Raw genomic sequence first — 19,136 nt, 5'->3', positions numbered from 1 at the left:
TAATTTTCAACGTTGAAAAATGCCCGCGAGTAAAAAAAGGACGCCATGGAAAAAATCGATACTTTTTTTACTCGTAGGTTTAGTCGAAGTAGGTCGTAGTAGGTCAGCATGTTATTCGTAGGTAATCGAGGGTAGGCGAAGGTAATCAAAGGTAGTCGTAGATAGTCTTCTACATAGTTGAAGGGAGGTTGAAGGAGATCGAAGGAGGTCGTCTTCACCCTCCACTATTCGGTGTCCAATTTTCCCGAAGCTAGTCGAAGCTAGTCTTCAACATAGTCGAAGGAGGTCGAAGGAGGTTTTCTACATAGTCAAAGGAGATCTTCAACATGACATTTTTTCAAACTCTCCTAAACTCTTCTAAACTCGCCAATTAGGTCGCCGCAGTGGACAGCCCCTTAACTTCACTTTGTAGGCTTTGCTACAGTCAATGGGTCTGTGTGGGGAGTCTGGGATTTCAGGTTAATTTGGCATTGTTGGCATCATAATTTCCACATAATATTCCCTATGACCTAAGAAAGTCTATATTTTCAGGTGTGAATTATCAGTTCCTCAGATTACTATTTGGATTATTTGGTTTATAACATAATAACATATTTTTAATATAGAACATAGAAAGGTACAGCACAGGAACAGGTCCTTCGGCCGACAATATCTGTGTTAAATATGATGCCAAGAAGCTAATCTCATCTGCCTGCGCATGATCCATATGACTCAATTTCCTTCATATCCATGTGCCTATTTAAAAGCTTCTTAAGCACCACTATCGTATCTGCCTCCATTATCACCCCTGGCAGCACGTTCCACTGTCCACTGTGTAAAAAAACTTGCCCACACATCTATCTATCTATATCTATCTTTACATAACTAAAACTCTGATCTTGTGCACTTTCAGTTTGCGCGGTTTTTCTATTTGCGCAAAAACGGTATGTCATAGCGCTACGATTTTTCGCCAGTTCACCCGCCGTTCTCCTGTGCTGTGAGTGCAACACGTTTCGTTCCGATCGCTGGTCTATTGTAAAGGTTAGCAAGGTTTAAAAATCTTAAAAGCCGCACGTGCGCAGATTGGTCTCCTCTCCTGTCAGTAACCTGGGACGGCGAAGCCACTTCCTGCGCACCATCGCCGAACTGATTGGCCGGCGCCTCTGTCACAATAAAGCTAAAGGAGTGGAGCGAGCAGAGTGTGGAGCGGCCCAGAGCCTGGCCGGCTGTGAGGTGGGGCTGGGGCTGGGGCCGGGCACAGGTGGGGCCGGGCACAGGTGGGGCCGGGCGCACTGCCCCCCAGCTCCAGCCACTTCCCCTCTGGTCCCCCTCGCTGACTCCTGCCCCCCTTCCCCATGGCACTTCCCCCGTCTTTTCTCCAAGCTCTCACCCCCCCCACACCCCCCTCCCTCACCCACACCCCCCCCCCTTCCCCCCCATACCCCTCTCCCGCCCACACACCCCTCCCCGCCCACTCCCCCTCCCTGCCCACTCCCCCTCCCTGCCCACGCCTCCCTCCCCCACCCACGCCTCCCGTGTGACTGAGACCCAACGGGTCCCACTTAGACTAGTCTCCTTTAAACTTTGCCTTTAATCTTTCTAATTTTTTCCCTGGGAAAAAGATTCTGACTGCCTACCCTATCTATGCCTCTTGTAACTATATTATTTAATACACATTTTTTAAAAATTTTGTTATGATAAATGTACATCAATTTTGTAATTTAAAGTGCAACCCATAATGATTTTGAAAATAACGATCATGAAGCTCTGAAACAGATACTTTGTCTAATGCGAAAGGTTTTCTTACATGATCTGGGTCAAGCACAATCAATTCTGCTTGTTCTTCATCTGTATCCAAATCTTCTTCAACGTTTGACTCATCTACCGTGGGGCGACATTCTATATCAAGGCCTAGGCAAACAGGAAAAAATATGTTCAACACCCTTGAAAGAAAGAAAATATAGAACAAACAAATCACAGATAAACCTGGTGAAGGACGATTTGAGTACGAGAGTGAAAATATCTTACTACAAATTACACTGGAATATTGTGTATAATTTCAGTTTCCTTCCGTGAAAAAGGTTATACTCTACTGCAGTGGCAGTCCTGTGAAGACCTACTAGAGTGAACCCTGGGATGGCAGCTATGTCATGCAAGGAGATATTGAGTGGGTTAGGTCTTTATTTTCTGTTTTTTAGAAGAATATGTGGTGACTGCATTGGTTCATACACAATTCTTAGAGGGCTCAACAGGATAGATGGAAGGAAGATATTTCCCCTAGGTCTGGAATCAAGCAAATGGAGTCATGGCAAAATAAGTTGACTATTTAGAACAGAAATAAGGAGAAATCTCTTCATTCAAAGTGTGATTAATCTTTCAAATTCTCTACACTTCAGATGTTATTGATAATGTTCAACACAGGTCAATAGACTTCTGGTTATAATGGAATGGGGAGTTTGTACATAAACAATCTACACAATCTGAAGTTCAAGATCATCTTTAATCAGTACCCATATACAACGGTACAGCAGGTCGTTAGTTGTTAGTTCATCGTTACCGAATCCAAGACTGACCAGTGGGTTCAGTATGAATCATACAGTGGGGTGTGGTTAGTGATGCTATTCTACTATGATTGATTCACATGCAATAACCAATCTATATCCTTCCCCGTAAAGAGCGAATATAGTTAAACACACGTGCAGCTAGAATTCAAACATACTCGTCATATCTGTCAGGCGGTCTACTAATACGGCCCGAACGCGTACGGACCAAGCCCTCTCCCCCTTCGCCAGAAAATTTAGAGGGAGGCGGTGAACCCGGAAGTGAGAAAGCAGCAGGGGACACATGTGGTGGCCGACAGGAGGAGCATGCGGGAGAGGTAGTATTGTTGTTAGTCATAGCGAAAGGATCGGCTGGTGGTGGGCGTGGTTCCTTCACAGCCAGCAAGTGTTGGCGGCTCCGACGGTACAACAAGGTAAGATCGTGGTTCTTCGGACGGGCCAACAACGCAACCTAGACGGGAATGTTCCACAGGAATTTGCAAATGGACGACCTGGCCTGGTAGTAGTGGTTTAAGTGGTTTGCTGGGCTTGTCATGAGATCATTTCTGGATGTCGTGTTTCTCCTGGATACGCTTCTGGATCGTGGCTGGCTTCAGCACCTGTGGCACCAGCGTCTGCTGGGCAATTGGTATTGGAGGTCTTGTTGTCCTGGACATCAGACGTTGGGCTGGTGAGCCCAGGACCCCGTCTCTAGCTATGTTCCTGAGGTTTAAAAGGTCGAGATACACATCTGACTTGGCTAGGTGGGCGCGTTCCGTTAGCTGTTTAGCGCTTCTGACGGCTCGTTCAGCTAGCCCGTTACTTTGTGGGTATTCGGGGCTGCTCGTGACGTGGTGGAAATTCCATCGGTTGGCAAAGTGTTTGAAGGCGTGATTGGTAAACTGTCTTCCGTTGTCGGTTTGCAAGCGGACAGTTGCGCCGAATGTGGAGAAGTGTTTCTGTAGCTTTTGAATTACCATCTCTGATGTGATAGAAGGCAGTAAATCCAGTTCGAACCAGTTAGAATAGGGGTCAAGTAGGACTAGATAATGTTTACCGTGCCACTCGATAATGTCTGCCGCCAGCAACGTCCAGGGCAGTGCTGTGGAGTTTGTTGCAGCAGGGGCTGTCTCTGTTGGTGTGGCGCCAGGCTGTTGCAGATGGGGCACGAGGCTGTCTTGTCCCGTATGTACTTGGCCATGCAAGGCCAGTAAAACATATTCTGTGCGTGGGCCAGCGTGGCATGGCCGCGGTGTGCCTATTTGTAGTATTCGTCACGTAGTGATGAAGGGATCACGACTTTGTGGCCTTTAACTATAACACCGTCCTGTATGACCAGTTCATCACGGACTAAGAAGAACGGCTGCACCTCCAGTGGTATGCTGGATTGCCTGTCTGGCCAGCCTCTCTTGATTATGGATGAGAGTGGTCAGTGGCTGTGTGTTCGGCTGGGCGGCGCAATTGTTTTGTGGGAACAAAGTCAATGCAGAGAACCGTAAACTCGTCCCGTTCGTAGGGGTGCCGTTCGTTGGATGCCGGTGGTGCGCGAGAGAGGGTGTCAGCCACGAGCATGTCCTTACTCTTTTTGCAAACAATTTTGAAGTCAAATCGCTGGAGTTGCATCATCATATGCTGCAGACGTGCAGATGCTGCGTGGATAGGTTTGTTGAGGATGGTCACCAGAGGTTGGTGGCCTGTCTCGACCGTGAAAACATTCCCAAAGACGAAGTCTTTGAATTTAGAACAAGCGAAGACCACAGCCAGCAGCTCTTTCTCGATTTGCACGTAGCGCTGTTCGGTGTCCGTCATGGTGCAGGAGGCATATGAGACAGGACGTAAAGTCCCATCGGCAGATGATTGTAGGCAGGCGGCGCCAAGCCCGTATCGTGAGGCATCGCAGGTAACTGTCACAGGGCGCTTCAGGTAAAAAAATGTCAAGGTGGGAGCGCTGGTCAGCCACGATTTTAAAGCATTAAATGCTTTTTGGTGTTGCTGGAACCAGGACCAGGCAGTATCCTTTCGAGTCAGTTATCTCAGAGGCGAACTCAGTTCGCTGAGGTTCGGTATGAACTTTCCCAGATAGTTCACCATACCCAGGAATCGCTGCAGGCTAAACACGTCGGTGGGGGCTGACATCTCTGTGATGGCAGCAGTTTTTTTTCGGATCTGGTTTGAGACCATCAGGAGTGAATACATGTCCGACATAGGTGACCTCTGGAACACTGAACTTGCACTTGTTAGGGTTGAATTTCAGGTTGATCTGACGTGCCCGGTCAATGATAAGCTTTAGGTTGTTGTCATGCTCCGCTGTGTCTTTGCCATAAACCAGGATATCGTCTACGATGATGGCACATGGGAAGCCCAGGTCGCATATTTCACGGAATTTGCGCAGTAAAACATTAGGGTCATGCATAGACTCGGCAGGCACAACTACCTGATCGTTGTCGTCCTGGACAGCTGGTGCGTATTCAAAAGTCCGAGCTCTCATCATGGCTTCGGGTCCCGCCAGGTTAAGTAAGAGGGAAGCCTTGACAGCGTCTGGTTCATTTCGGTGGACAATATTGATGTAGTGTCCGTAATCAATCTCAAAGAGCCTCCATCGCTCGCCGATGTTGGAATCAAAAATAAGCTGTGCAGGCTTTCTGCATGATTGAGCCATAGCGAATCAAGAAAAAAAACTGATAAACAGAAATAAAAACCGGTAAACGGGCACAGTGGGTTACTCCAAGCCTAATGACACGATGTAAATAAGCAATTTACACAATCTGAAGTTCAAGATCATCTTTAATCAGTACCCACATACAATGTTACAGCAGGTCGTTAGTTGTCAGTTCATCGTTACCGCATCCAAGACTGACCAGTGTAGGAAGTGGGTGTTAGTATGAATCATACAATGGGGTGGGGTTAGTGATGTTATTCTACTATGATTGGTTCACATGCTCCTGTTTCATATATTCTTTTGCACAGAGCTGCCAGAACTGTTAAAGGCATCCTTAATGAGCTGGTAATTGGATAGGAATCTGAGACATTTGACAGAATCAGGTTGAGTAAACGGAAATCAAAATTGAGGGCAGCAGGTTGCATAGCAGTAGAGCTAATGTCTTCCAGCGTCAGAGACCCGGGTTCCATCCTGACTACGGGTGCTTGTCTGTACGGAGTTTGTACTTTCTCCCCGTGACCTGCATGGGTTTTCTCTGAGATCTTTGGTTTCCTCCCACACTCCAAAGACGTACATGTTTGTAGGTTAATTAATTTTTTTAAATGTCCCTAGTGTGTGTAGGATAGTGTTAGTGTGCGGAGATCGCTCATCGGTGCAGGCTTGGTGGGCCGAAGGGCCTGTTTCCGTGCTGTATCTCTAAACTAAACTAAAAATAGCTGCTGATGTTGGAAATATGAAATAAGGAGTGCTGTTCAGGTGGCAACTGTGGTTAAAAGAACAGAACATTTCAGATTGAAGACTGATGGTCAGAATTGGGAAAGGAAGAAAAGGTTAGTTTTAAATTACAGAGAAGGTGAAGAGAGGATTAGATAGAACAAATTGAATATTTATGACAGGGCAGGTTCAGATTTACTATGGGGTTAATGGTGGCAGTTAGACAGTGACAATACTGACCAAGGAAGATAAAATATCGTGAAATACAATGCTGTTATATATGCCTTGCAAGTGAAGTTGTGCTTATGCAGGGAGAAATTCTGAGCCAAAGTTGCAAATAGGGAACATGCAGTAGAAATAGAGAGTTCAGCTACAGACAGAGAAAGCAAATTACTGAAGTAGTGGAATTTATTACAGCCTAGAAGGCTTCAAATTTCATAGACAGAAGATATGGTAGTGTTCCTCAAGTTAGCATTGGTAATAAGGCAGAAGGACAAAGGCAGGTCAGAGAGGGAACTAGATGGAGAACTAAAGTGGCAAGCAATAGGAATTTCCTGGTTGAGTAAAATTGTTGAGGTGGTATAATCTAAACTGTCTGAACACAGTCCTAAACCTGACAACAATGGTGTTTGCAGTGGCCATTCATTTGGGCCTCTAGCATAGCAGTGGGTAGGAGGCCAAAGACCAGGCCAAGCTACCAAATTTACCTCTATTTGATGCATCTGGATAAACAAGTGCTAAACGTTGGGATTCCACAGTCATCGGCTGTTGGGAATCAACTAGCTCAACCGTCAAATTTACATTCCTTGGTGGCATTTCAGCAGTCCCTAAGGCAACTTCATCTTGCACCATCTGTAAGTAAGTTTACACAGTTCAAATATATAAAATCAACTTTGTTTAAAATAATTATTGATTAAAGGTTATATGGTAACTGATTAGATTTATTATCTAAATGGTGGCCGACTAGGAAAAGGGGAGATGCAGCGAGACCTGGGTGTCATGGTACACCAGTCATTGAAAGTGGGCATGCAGGTGCAGCAGGCAGTGATGAAAGCGAATGGTATGTTAGCTTTCATAGCAAAAGGATTTGAGTATAGGAGCAGGGAGGTTCTACTGCAGTTGTACAGGGTCTTGGTGAGACCACACCTGGAGTATTGCGTACAGTTTTGGTCTCCAAATCTGAGGAAGGACATTATTGCCATAGAGGGAGTGCAGAGATGGTTCACCAGACTGATTCCTGGGATGTCAGGACTGTCTTATGAAGAAAGACTGGATAGACTTGGTTTATACTCTCTAGAATTTAGGAGATTGAGAGGGGATCTTATAGAAACTTACAAAATTCTTAAGGGGTTGGACAGGCTAGATGCAGGAAGATTGCTCCCGATGTTGGGGAAGTCCAGGACAAGGGGTCACAGCTTAAGGATCAGGGGGAAATCCTTTAAAACCGAGATGAGAAGAACTTTTTTCACACAGAGAGTGGTGAATCTCTGGAACTCCCTGCCACAGAGGGTAGTCGAGGCCAGTTCATTGGCTATATTTAAGAGGGAGTTAGATGTGGCCCTTGTGGCTAAGGGGATCAGAGGGTATGGAGAGAAGGCAGGTACGGGATACTGAGTTGGATGATCAGCCATGATCATACTGAATGGCGGTGCAGGCTCGAAGGGCCGAATGGCCTACTCCTGCACCTAATTTCTATGTTTCTATGATTGCATTTATTGCCTGCATAATAGTACTAAAGGATCAAAATTAATTTTGCGGATAGAGCACAGGTCCGCATATGGTCTCGCTGATGTAGAGGAGGCCACACCAGGAGCACCGCATGCAGTGGACGAGGTTGGAAGAGGTGCATGTGAATCTTTGCGTTGCCTGGCTTACTGACATGGATAGAAAACTGGTTGGCAGACAGGAAACAAAGAGCAGGGATTAACGGGTCCCTTTCAGAATGGCGGGACTGTCATATGTTGATAGAATGGAGCGACTGGGCTTGTATACACTGGAAATAAGAAGAATGAAAGGAGATCTTATTGAAACATATAAGATTATTAAGGGATTGGACACGCTAGAGGAAGGAAACATGTACCCGATGTTGGGGGAGTCCAGAACCAAGGGCCACAGTTTAAGAATAAGAGGTAGGCCATTTTGAACCGAGATGAGGAAAAACCTTTTCACCCAGAAAGTTGTAAATCTGTGGAATTCTCTGCCTCCGGCAATGGAGGCCAATTCTCTGGATGCTTTCAAGAGAGTCAGATAGAGCTCTTAAAGATAGCTGAGTCAAGGGATATGGGGAGAAGGCAGGAACGGGGTACTGACTGTGGATGATCAGCCATGATCACAGTGAATGGCAGTGATGGCTCGAAGGGGCCGAATGACCTACTCCTGCACCTATTATCTATTGAAAGGCTGTTTGGGGGTCCTGGATGGATTGAGGGAGGAGATATTAAAACAAGTGTTACACCTCCTGTGGTTGCAGGGGAAAGTGCCAGGAAGGGTTGGGTGGAGAAGGATGAATGGAACGGGGTGAAATGGTCCCCGCAGAAGGCAGAAAAGAGTGGGAAGGAGAAAATGTGGCTAGTAGTGAGATCTTGTTGCAGCTGATGGGAATGGTGAAGGAATAATATTTGTTGCCATTGGGACCTTTTATTTCTAAGCTATTTCAATTCTCTTTCTTCAGTGTCACTGTAATTTTACATCATTCACGAGTGAGATGAAAGAACACAATTACATATCTAAAATTAGAACATTTTCAAGAAAATGTCCCCCCATTCCTTTATGTGGCATGTTTTAACAGTTCAAATTTCAGAAAATTGTGATAGCCAGTGCCCAGAACTTTCTCTAAGCACAAGAATTTAGGAAGAATATGAAGACTTTGGATATATTACATAGGACATTTTCAAGAGTTATGGGGTTTTGGTTAAACCAATAAACTGGAAAAGCCGTGGCGTTTTCCAAGAGTTGATGGGAGTTCTAAAATTATTAACACTTCAGGAATGAGTGCCGAAGTGGGTGGAGTAAACAGATAAGCTTTCAAAAGAGAATTGGATAAATATTTGAAGGGGAAATTGTAAAGATAAACAAAATGGTCCCTTTGGGAGCTATACTACTCTATGAATTTGTTTGACAGATGTCCAAAAACAGTTGCTATCAGATATTGAGAGTGAAGATTGACTAATAATTTCCAATTATGCATGAAATACCACCATATGTGGCACTCTCTATACCAAGGTTAGAGGCCATAAGGAGGTTTTAATAATCTAATAATTTACAAACTACAATCCAGAGAAAATCGATAATAATACATAACACACTTTACCATATTTGTTAGTACAGTGTCTGTATCAGACAGGGCGAAATTTACTGTAGTGGCAGATTCTTGTGTGGGTGTCTGTTCTTCTTCTTTAGTCATATCTTCATTATTTCCTTCCTGAATTTGTATAAAAATGCTATCAACACTTGTTTTTTTAAGTGAGTGCTTTTTCTTATCATACACAATATTCTATTTATCAATGACCTGCAGGAATAGATGAAAGTAGACACAAAATACTGGAGTAACTCAGCGGGTGAGGCAGCATCAATGGAGAGAAGGAATGGGTGACGTTTTGGGTCGACACCCTTCCCCAGACTATCGGGGGGGGGGGGGGGGGGGGGGGATGGGAAAAAGATAGAAAGTGGGCGGGGACAGTAGGACTTGTAGGAGAACTGGGAAGGGGGAGGGGGAGGAGGGAGAAAGCAAGGGCTAACTGAAATTGGAGAAGTCAATGTTCATACTGCCGGGGTGTAAACTACCCATGCGAAGTATGAGGTTTCTTATCTTAAAATTTACAAAGTAGAAGAACAATTCACAAAATAAAAATTATGGAAAGCACTATAGAAATGCCATCCTTTACCGCATCTGCCAGTATATCTCCTGGACGTGATAATATGGGAACATCAATAGACAGTCTATCATCTTCATCGTCAAGAATATCCGCAGTAGCTTCTTCCTGATATGCATGAAAATGAACCAATTATTAGACAATTGCATTTGATTTGTCACAGATTTTTTATAAACCTTGAACTAAATAGCTACATTGAACCAAGTAGCTACAAAATGAAAAATAAGATTTATAAATGATGACTGAAGTTAGTTTTTAAGCAGGCAATTGAAGGAAGTAGCACAATGCAGAAGGTTAGGTAATGATTTCAAATGTGGAATTAAAAAGGCTAAAGTTCTCACCTGAATGTGAACTGGTGGAAAGAGTATGCAAGATAGATATTATTAGAAGATCGTACCTTTGAAATAGAGAAGTGAAAAAAAAAAGGTATTTCTTCTGCAAAACTACAGGGCCAGTAACTATGAAATTGAGAACTGGAAATCAATAGACAATAGGTGCAGGAGTAGGCCATTCAGCCCTTCGAGCCAGCACCGCCATCCACTGTAATCTTGGCTAATCATCCACAATCAGTACCCAATTCCTGCCTTCTCCCCATATCCCTTGACTCTGCTATCTTTAAGTGCTCTATCTAAGGGTTGGATCCTGGTTCTGGAATCCCCCATGTTTGGGATCATGTTTCCTGCCTCTAGCGTGTCCAATCCCTTAATAATCTTACATGTTTCAATAAGATTCCCTCTCATCCTTCTAAATTCCAGTGTATACAAGCCCCGTCTGAAGAAATGGATTCATCCAGATGGTGGAAATATCTGCTGCATAGGTTAGAGGCAATAAAGTCATTAAATATATTCAGGCAGGTAGATATATTAAATTATTCCAAAGTGATAAAGCAATGAGGGGATTAGGTTAAATAAATAGTTACGTGGATGATCATGCAATGATTGTGCTGAATGGTAGAGCATGCACACAGGGATGAATAGCTTACTTCTGATTCTATTTTGTATAATTTTAAAGGGAAATTTAAAAAATATTTTGGTGAATTAGATTGATACCTGGAAAGGGTCTGATTTGCATGTAAATTTTACCAATGATAAGGTTCTTCCATAAAATTAGTCCTTACAGTTAAAAATCAATTTTCAAAGAACAATTTATCCCATTAACAAATAGGGATTTACAGTAATTGCCTGCAATTAAGACAACTGAAGAAATGAACACGTGAACAAATTTTGTTTTAAACTTGACAGGTTCATCGTGGTGAGGGAAGTGTTTCTGAAGGACAAATTGGAATTGGTTATTTTTTGGACCATTGATAAAGAAAATTAAGGGTGAGAAATGCATATTTGATGTCAAGAAGATTAGACTTTATTGCCTTCCATCACAATGAGGAATGTGGGCAATCCACTGTAGTGGACGTTTATATTAACCTTTATGTAGTTGTGTGTCTTGTTGCTTTTTTTAGTATGGCTGTATGGCAATACGAATATCACTGTACCTTAATTGGTGCACGTGACAATAAAAGTCCTTTGAAACTTTTGAAGAAGGCTATTAGTCTTTCCAGTGATAATAGATGAAGAGAATGAAGATGCAAAGGAGGCTAGAGTTTATTGAACAGAGTCTGAAAAATAGAAATGAACAAGACTGCAAAGGTATGAAATAGCAAAACCAGTTGTAAATGATACCAATGATAATAGACAATAGGTGCAGGAGTAGACCATTCGGCCCTTCGAGCCAGCACCGCCATTCAATGTGATCATGGCTGATCAACCACAATCAATACTCCGTTGCTGCCTTCTCCCCATACCCCTTGAGTATACAGAAGGGAAAATTTAAGGAGAATAGGACATTTTTGCTGTTCTCCATTAAAAAAACCTCTTCACTTGGCCTTAAGTGATGATCTCTGCTGGAATAAAGTTTTATACATGACAATACCACAAAAATAATTATCCAGCAAAATTATTCCACAACACCAGTGGCATTGAGGTCATCTACAGTGTGTTCTCCTGGATCATGATCATAGGTGGTACTCCATTTATTAGTGTGCCACAGAGAGTAAGTGGGGAGGGGGACAACGACTTATTCTTCCAACATTAAAGATTCTGTGAATATTCACGGAAAAATAACACCAAAACCACTTTAGACCACAATCACAGAAACATGAGCATTTTGCATATTAAGAGTAAACTGGCACTAAAGAAGGTGTAAAATGTTTTGAAAGAATGATGCTTTAAATGCAAAGTTATACTCATCAGAAAAGATTAATAGTTTGTATCTCTTGTTCTTGAAATAGATAGGCTAGGTGATGATGTGCTGTAGGTCTTTAAGATAACAAATACTGTATTATATTTGCAGAAAAGAAAACAGGCCATCAATACGTCAATAATAAATAAATCAATAAGGGAATTCAAAAGAATTGACATTACTTTTCATTGGTGAGAATGTGAGTGCTACCATAAGGAGTGATTTAGGTAAGTCTATGGAGATGGAGACAAAACATGTGAATCAATACAAGGTTGCACTGATAGTTAGACAAGGTAAGCGAGTCGAATGGAGCATAATCACCAAATAGATTGGTTGGGCCAACAGAATATAACACACATAAAAAGGGCTCTAAAATGTTATGGACTTTTACCACTTTTGTTTCTGTGTCCTCTGGAACATTTAGAGTATCTAGTGACGTGGGTTCTCCTTCGTCAGCCACATCCTCAGTAGCTTCTTCCTGATTTGCAAGAAAATGCAATCAATTAACAAATGCATGCACGCAAGTTAGCCCAACAGAACGTTTTCCACAGGCAACCGTTTTGGTTGCAATGAATTTATTTCAAGTCCAGTTCTGAGATGTCATAGATGCATAGAGTGATATGCTGCGGAAACAGGCCCTTCAGCCCAACTTGCCCACACCCGCCAACATGACCCAGCTATACTAGTCCCACTTGCCTGCGTTTGGTCCATATCCCTCCAAACCTGTCCTATCCTTGTACCTGTTTGGCTGATTCTCAAACATTGGGATAGTCCCAGCCTCAACCACCTCCTCTGGCAGCTTGTTCCATACACCCATACATGTGTAAGATGCCTATGCAATGGGCATGAATTCAGCTACCATGGGATGACTCGGAGTTACACACGACAGTTAGCATACACCCTTGACAAGATGAGAACATCATCCAATGGTAAGGGGATGCAAGACAATTTTAGACCAGGCTCTGCTGTACACACATAGCACGTGTATATGAAAACACACACAGGCATATATATATTCATCCTTGCGCCTATTCTAATGTCTTCCTTTCCTTCCCTCTCAATTCCCTTCCCCTAATTCCTTTTCAGCCCATAGTGCAGCGGGACCGGAAATTGGACATTGCTACAATTACACATTTTCCCAAAATGCAGGCACTAATAGACTGCATTCTGTAGCTATTAGATTTTTTTTTAAACAGATGATAACCTCATTTTCATAATAACTTTGTATACTAATACATTGCTCACCATGCAACACAGGTAAAAAATAAGTGCACCATAGAAACATAGGAAAATAGGTGCAGGAGTCGGCCATTCGAGCCAGCTATTCAATATGATCAAGGCTGACCATCTAAAATCAGTACCCCATTCCTGCTTTTTCCCCCATATGCCCTGATTCCTTTAGCCCTAAGAACTTGAGGAGGGGAACGAGATTGGAATAATAAATGTAAAATGTATCAAAATGTACACTTTAAGGAAGTTGGTGAAGGAAGGGAGAACTTCACATAGATTTCCAAGGTACAGATTGGAAAAGTCATGAGGAAAATGCATTTTCTCACAAACATTTTCGGTCTGCCCTTGTACTCCATAACTCTGATAGTTCACAGGTTAAAAATCAGGTGGCAGTTGCTTTTACCAGCTCTGGAATATTACAATTTCAGGCAGTCAGGCCAACCTCTAGGCCCAAGAAAGATGAGTATGGGAAAGGGGAATTGATATCAATAGCAAGTCATATCTGCTTGGACAATGATTCTCTCCACATGTTTCTTACTTTTTCCTTAATCTTTTCCATGCAACACCCTTGACCACATGCCCTCTATTTCACACATCTCTGCCCTCTTCTCTTTGTGAATAGAGAAACTATAGAGATCCACAGGTGTTCACCTTCTGCTTCGTCAGCACCAATGTACTTTCTCTGCAAATTTTCACCACTTTCGATGAGATTCCACCATTAGCCTCATGTTTCCCTCCCTGCTTTCAGTATTCTGAAGAGAATTTGTAACTGTTAGTGATCTTCCATTTTGACTATATTAGTCTACTTTCCTATACAACCGCACAAGATACCACGTTTGGTCTTTTACATTATTCTTTCCACCATCCAGGGACAAAAAACATTTCCTATCTCATAAATTGCATTCAATGCTCATGATCTGGCCTTCTATAGGATGGAGAAACACAGATCATGTGACAGTTTTGCAAAGGACTTTAATTCAATCCACAAGAACGACACTGAACATCCCGTTGCCTGACTTCAATTTTTCTTGCTGCTCTTATGCAGACCCATCTTCTGGGGCCTCTCACACATGGTTCATTTATGTTTGAGGCACAGCACTTAATCATTCATCTGAGCATGATATTAAATCCAATTTCCAGCTTACTTTCTCGATATCAGAGCTGGCCAGTTCTGCTGCAAGTAATCTATCTGTCACATTAACTCAGCTATTTTTCCTCACCATTGACAGAACCTAATCTTCTGGGCATCTCCTACAGTTTTGATCTGTGTTTCGCAGCTGTTACTTGTCCCTTTGATGTTTTTTTCTCTTTTAACTATCATTAATATATCAATTAAATGACCAGCAACAAATTAAGCCATCTATTTGACATATAAATGAGGAGTTGGGCCAAAGGACCTGATTCTGTGCTGTATGACTCTAACAGATCATCACTTTGGTAAGAAGATAGTACTTAGTACAATTTATTTCACAAACTGTTGAAAAGCAATTCAAGGTTTCACATTAACCTCTGCTATGATGATTTATTTATTGACATTGATAGTTCATCTTCTCTCACTGTTTTCTAATAGCTTCATAGACTCCTACATCGTGGAGACAGGCCCCTCGGCCCAACTTACCCACAAAGACCAGCACGCCCGATCAACACTAGTCCCACCTGCCTGCATTTGGCCCATATCCCTCTAAACCTGTCCTACCCATGTACCTGTCCAATTGTTCCTTAAACATTGTAATAGTACCTGCGTCAACTACCTCCTCTGGGCAGTTTGTTCCATACACCCACCACACTTTGTATAAAAAATAAAAGTTGCTCCTCGGGTTCCTATTAAATCTTTCCCCCCAAACCTTAAACCTATGTGATCTGGTTCTCAATTCCCCTACTCTGGGTGAAGACTCTGTGCATTTACCCTATCTATTTCTCTCATGGTCTTGTACACCTCAAGAAGATCACCACCTTATATTGAGAGCACATGCTTTTGGGGCAGGATATTGACATGGATAGAAAATTGGTTGGCAGACTGGAAACAAAGAGTAGGAATTAACAAGTCCCTTTCAGAATGGCAGGCAGTGACAAGTGGGGTGCCGCAAGGCTCGGTGCTGGGACCACAGCTATTAATATATATACAATATATATATTAATATATATCTATATTACTAAAAGTCTGTTCTTGACCGGTTTTGGCTTTGTGCTGCGATTTCCGAGAGTACGCCGCCACCTACGGCCGTCATTTTTGGCCACCTCTGCCGCATGTGTGCCGAGGATTTTTCCCGTCGATGAAAATTGACAGAGATATTAATGTTTTTACAAAATTCCCCATTCTCTCTGCTGCCCCTGCTGGAGGGAGGGGGAGGGACTATAAAACCAGGAAGTGGTGTGCCTCAATCAGTCTCTGCAAGTGGTGTGCCTCAATCAGTCTCTGCAAGTGGTGTGCCTCAATCAGAGCTCTGATTGACACTGACAAATGTCTACAGCACTGTGAATACCCTTAATTTGGTTTGAAAATGAAAATAAGGTTAGAGGTAAAAAAGCACTGCCTGCAAATGGTTGTTTGGGTTTGGGTTGAAGTAAAAAGGCACTCTCTCTTCCCCCCCCCCTCTCCTCTCCCCCCCCCTCCCCTCTCCTCTCCCCCCCCCTCTTCCCCCCCCCCCTCCCCCCTCTCCTCTCCCCCCCTCTCCTCTCCCCCCCCTCTCTCTCTCTCTTTCTCTCTCCCCTCTTTTTCTCCCTCTCCTCCCCTCCCCACCATCCCCTAAACCCCCTCCCCTCCACACACCCCTACCCCCTTCCCTCCACCCTCCCCCTCCCTGCTCCCCACCTCTCTCCTGCCCTCTCTCCTCCCCCTCTCTCCCCCCCCCTCTCCCCCCCCCTCTCTCTCTCTCCCCTCCTCCCCTCCATTAGCGTGAGTGCGGGGGGGGGGGGGGGTAGTTAGTGTGTGACGCTGCATGCCGCCTCCCACCCCACAACCGCACTTTGGGGGAGCAGACCCAACGGGTCTGCACTTGGTCTAGTCTATATTACTAAAAGTCTGATCTTGACCGCTTTTGGCCCACTGTGCTGCGATTTCCGAGAGAATGCCGTCACCTACGGCCGTCATTTTTGGCCACCTCGCTCAGAGCCCCCCTCCGCCTTCCGGGACCAGAGGATTTTTCCCATTGATGAAAAATCAGAGAGATATTAATGTTTTTACAAAATTCTCTCTGCTGCCCCTGCTGGAGGGCGGGGAAGGGACGATAAAATCAGGAATGCTGAAGTGAAAAGGCACTGCCTGCAAATGGTTGTTTGGGGAGGGGGGGGGGTTAGGTTGAAGTGAAAAGGCACTGCCTGCAAATGGTTGTTTGGGGCGTTTGGGTTGAAGTGAAAAGGCACTGCCTGCAAATGGTTGTTTGGGGGATTTGGGTTGAAGTGAAAAGGCACTGCCTGCAAATGGTTGTCTAAACTTGACAACTTCCTGTTTGCACTATATTGATTTTAGAACGCTACCACTTACGGCTGTGATTTTTGGCCTTCTTACTCAGTTCCCCTCCTCTCATCAGGTGCAGAGGATTCTTCCCATCAATGAAAAATTAGTGTTTAAAAAATGTTAAGAATCTCTCTCCTGTCAATCACGCCATGAAGGCCACACCTTTTCCGGTGGGAGGGGGAGGGATTATAAAACCCGGAAGTGTGGGTGTGGCTCAGTCTCTGCATGATGGGGGAGGGAGAGGTCACGACTGGCTGAGCTGTGAATCAACTGAACACACTGAATGTCTACTGTGTGGTTTTATGGTGGTTTTTATGGTGGTTTCACCCTGCTTGAAATAGTATGAAACTGCATTTGAATGTGGTGGCCTTGCACAAAATGGTATGAAACTGCATTTGTATGTGGTGTCGTTGCACCCTGCATGAAATGGTATGAATCTGCATTTGAATTTTGTGGCCTTGCACCATCCTTGAAATGGTATGAAACTGCACTTGAATTTGGTGGCCTTGCACCCTGCTTGAAGTGGTAGGAAACTGAACCTGAATTTTGTGGCCTTGCACCCTGCTCGAAGAAGTAAGAAACTGCATTTGAATTTGGTGGCCTTGCACCCTGCTTGAAATGGTAGGAAAATGGATTTGAATTTGGTGGCCTAGCACTCTGCTTGGAATTGGTAGAGAGGTGGAATATTGCGTCGGGGGACCAGCCCTCCAGTGTGAACATGGACCCAACGGGTCCCACTTAGTCTAGTACAATATATATTAATGATTTAGATGAAGTAATTAAAAGTAACATTAGCAAATTTGCAGATAACACAAAGCTAGCTGGGTGGCAGTGTGAACTGTGAAGAGGATGCTATGGGGATGCAGGGTGACTTTGATGGGTTGGGTGAGTGGACTGATGCATGGCAGATGCACCATAATGTGGATAAATGTGAGGTTATCCACTTTGGTGCCAAGAACAAGAAGGCAAATTATTATCTGAATTGTGTCAGATTAGGAAAAGGGGAAGTGCAACGGGACCTGTGGTGTCCTTGTACATCAGTCACTGAAAATGGCATGTTGTCCTTCATAACAAGAGGATTTAAGTATAGGAGCATAGAGGTCCTTCTGCAGTTGTACATGGGCCCTAGTGAGACCACACCTGGAGTATTGTGTGTGGTTTTGGTCTCACAATTTGAGGAAGGATATTCTTGCTATTGAGGGAGTGCAGCGTAGGTTCACAAGGTTAATTCCCGGGATGACGGGACTGTCATATGATGAAAGAATGGAACGAATGGGCTTGTATTCACTGGAATTTAGAAGGATGAGAGAGGATCTTATAGAAACATATAAAATTATTAAGGGATTGGACAAGCTATATGCAGGAAACATGTTCCCGATGTTGGAGGAGTCCAGAACCAGGGGCCACAGTTTAAGAATAAGGGATAGGCCATTTAGAACTGAGACGAGGAAAAACGTTTTCACCCAGAGAGTTGTGAAATTCTCTGCCTCAAAAGGCAGTGGAGGCCGATTCACTGAATGCATTCAAAAGAGAGTTAGATAGAGCTCTTAGGGCTAGCGGAATCAAGGGATATGGGGAGAAGGCAGGAACGGGGTACTGATTGTGGATGATCAGCCATGATCACATTGAATGGTGGTGCTGGCTCGAAGGACCGAAAGGCCTACACCTGCACCTATTTTCTATGTTAAAAAGCAGGTCATACAGCATCTCTGGAGAAAAGGAATAGGTGCCACCCAGTCATAGATATTCCCTTTGCCTTATCCAGCTCCCCCCCCCCCCCCCCACTCTTTCTGCAACTAAACGTTACCCTGTTTTCCCTTTCCCAGTTCAGACAAAGGCTATTTGACTATGTTTCACTTCAGAGGTATTGTCTGACACTCCAACATAATGCTTCCATAATACTGTCTGAATACTTCCAACATAATTTGTTTTTATTTCAGGATTTTGAGCTTTTCTCGTAGTTTAACTTTAATCTTGTTAATTTGAATTTAATAGTTTCACTCCAATATTTGATGTTTCAGATGATGGTAGAGGAATTTAATGCAGTGACTCGCACAAATTGTGATTCTGCCATCATGTTTGGAATATCAACTCCAGTTTCATTATTCCCTTTAAAACATTTTCATCTTATACTATGTGATGTATGGATGATTTGAAGAGCCAAGCAAATGATAAATATAACTGCAACTGCCAGTAGAAGGGCAGCACAGTGCCTCAGCGGTAGAGCTGTTTTCTTACAGCGCCAGAGACCATGGTTCGATCCTGACAACGGATGTTGTCTGTGCAGAGTTTATACGTTCTCCCATTAACCATGTGGGTTTCTTCCCACATTCCAAAGACGTGCAGGTTTGTAGGTTAATTGTCTTCTGTAATATTGCCCGTCATGTGTGGGATGCAAAAATGGGATAACATAGAACTAGTGTACGGGTGATTGGTTGGTGATGTGGATT

At 43.7% G+C, this 19,136-nt stretch overlaps 1 protein-coding gene across 1 annotated transcript in view; it reads right to left on the bottom strand.

Moving 5' to 3' along the window:
- The window catches only part of ccdc40 (coiled-coil domain containing 40), a 62,356-nt gene that overhangs the window by 40,505 nt on the left and 2,715 nt on the right, over positions 1-19,136 (bottom strand). Inside the window, exons 3-7 of the mRNA XM_033044344.1 lie at positions 12,391-12,477; positions 9,777-9,872; positions 9,203-9,313; positions 6,600-6,744; positions 1,787-1,890 (exon numbers count right to left, since the gene is read on the bottom strand). Of these exons, the coding sequence (XP_032900235.1) occupies positions 1,787-1,890; positions 6,600-6,744; positions 9,203-9,313; positions 9,777-9,872; positions 12,391-12,477 (543 nt within the window). The remainder of the gene's footprint in view (positions 1-1,786; positions 1,891-6,599; positions 6,745-9,202; positions 9,314-9,776; positions 9,873-12,390; positions 12,478-19,136) is intronic.

Source organism: Amblyraja radiata, chromosome 26, assembly GCF_010909765.2.
Source record: "Amblyraja radiata isolate CabotCenter1 chromosome 26, sAmbRad1.1.pri, whole genome shotgun sequence".
NCBI classification, from domain to species: domain Eukaryota; kingdom Metazoa; phylum Chordata; class Chondrichthyes; order Rajiformes; family Rajidae; genus Amblyraja; species Amblyraja radiata.
This window is presented reverse-complemented; position numbering and strand designations above follow the sequence as displayed.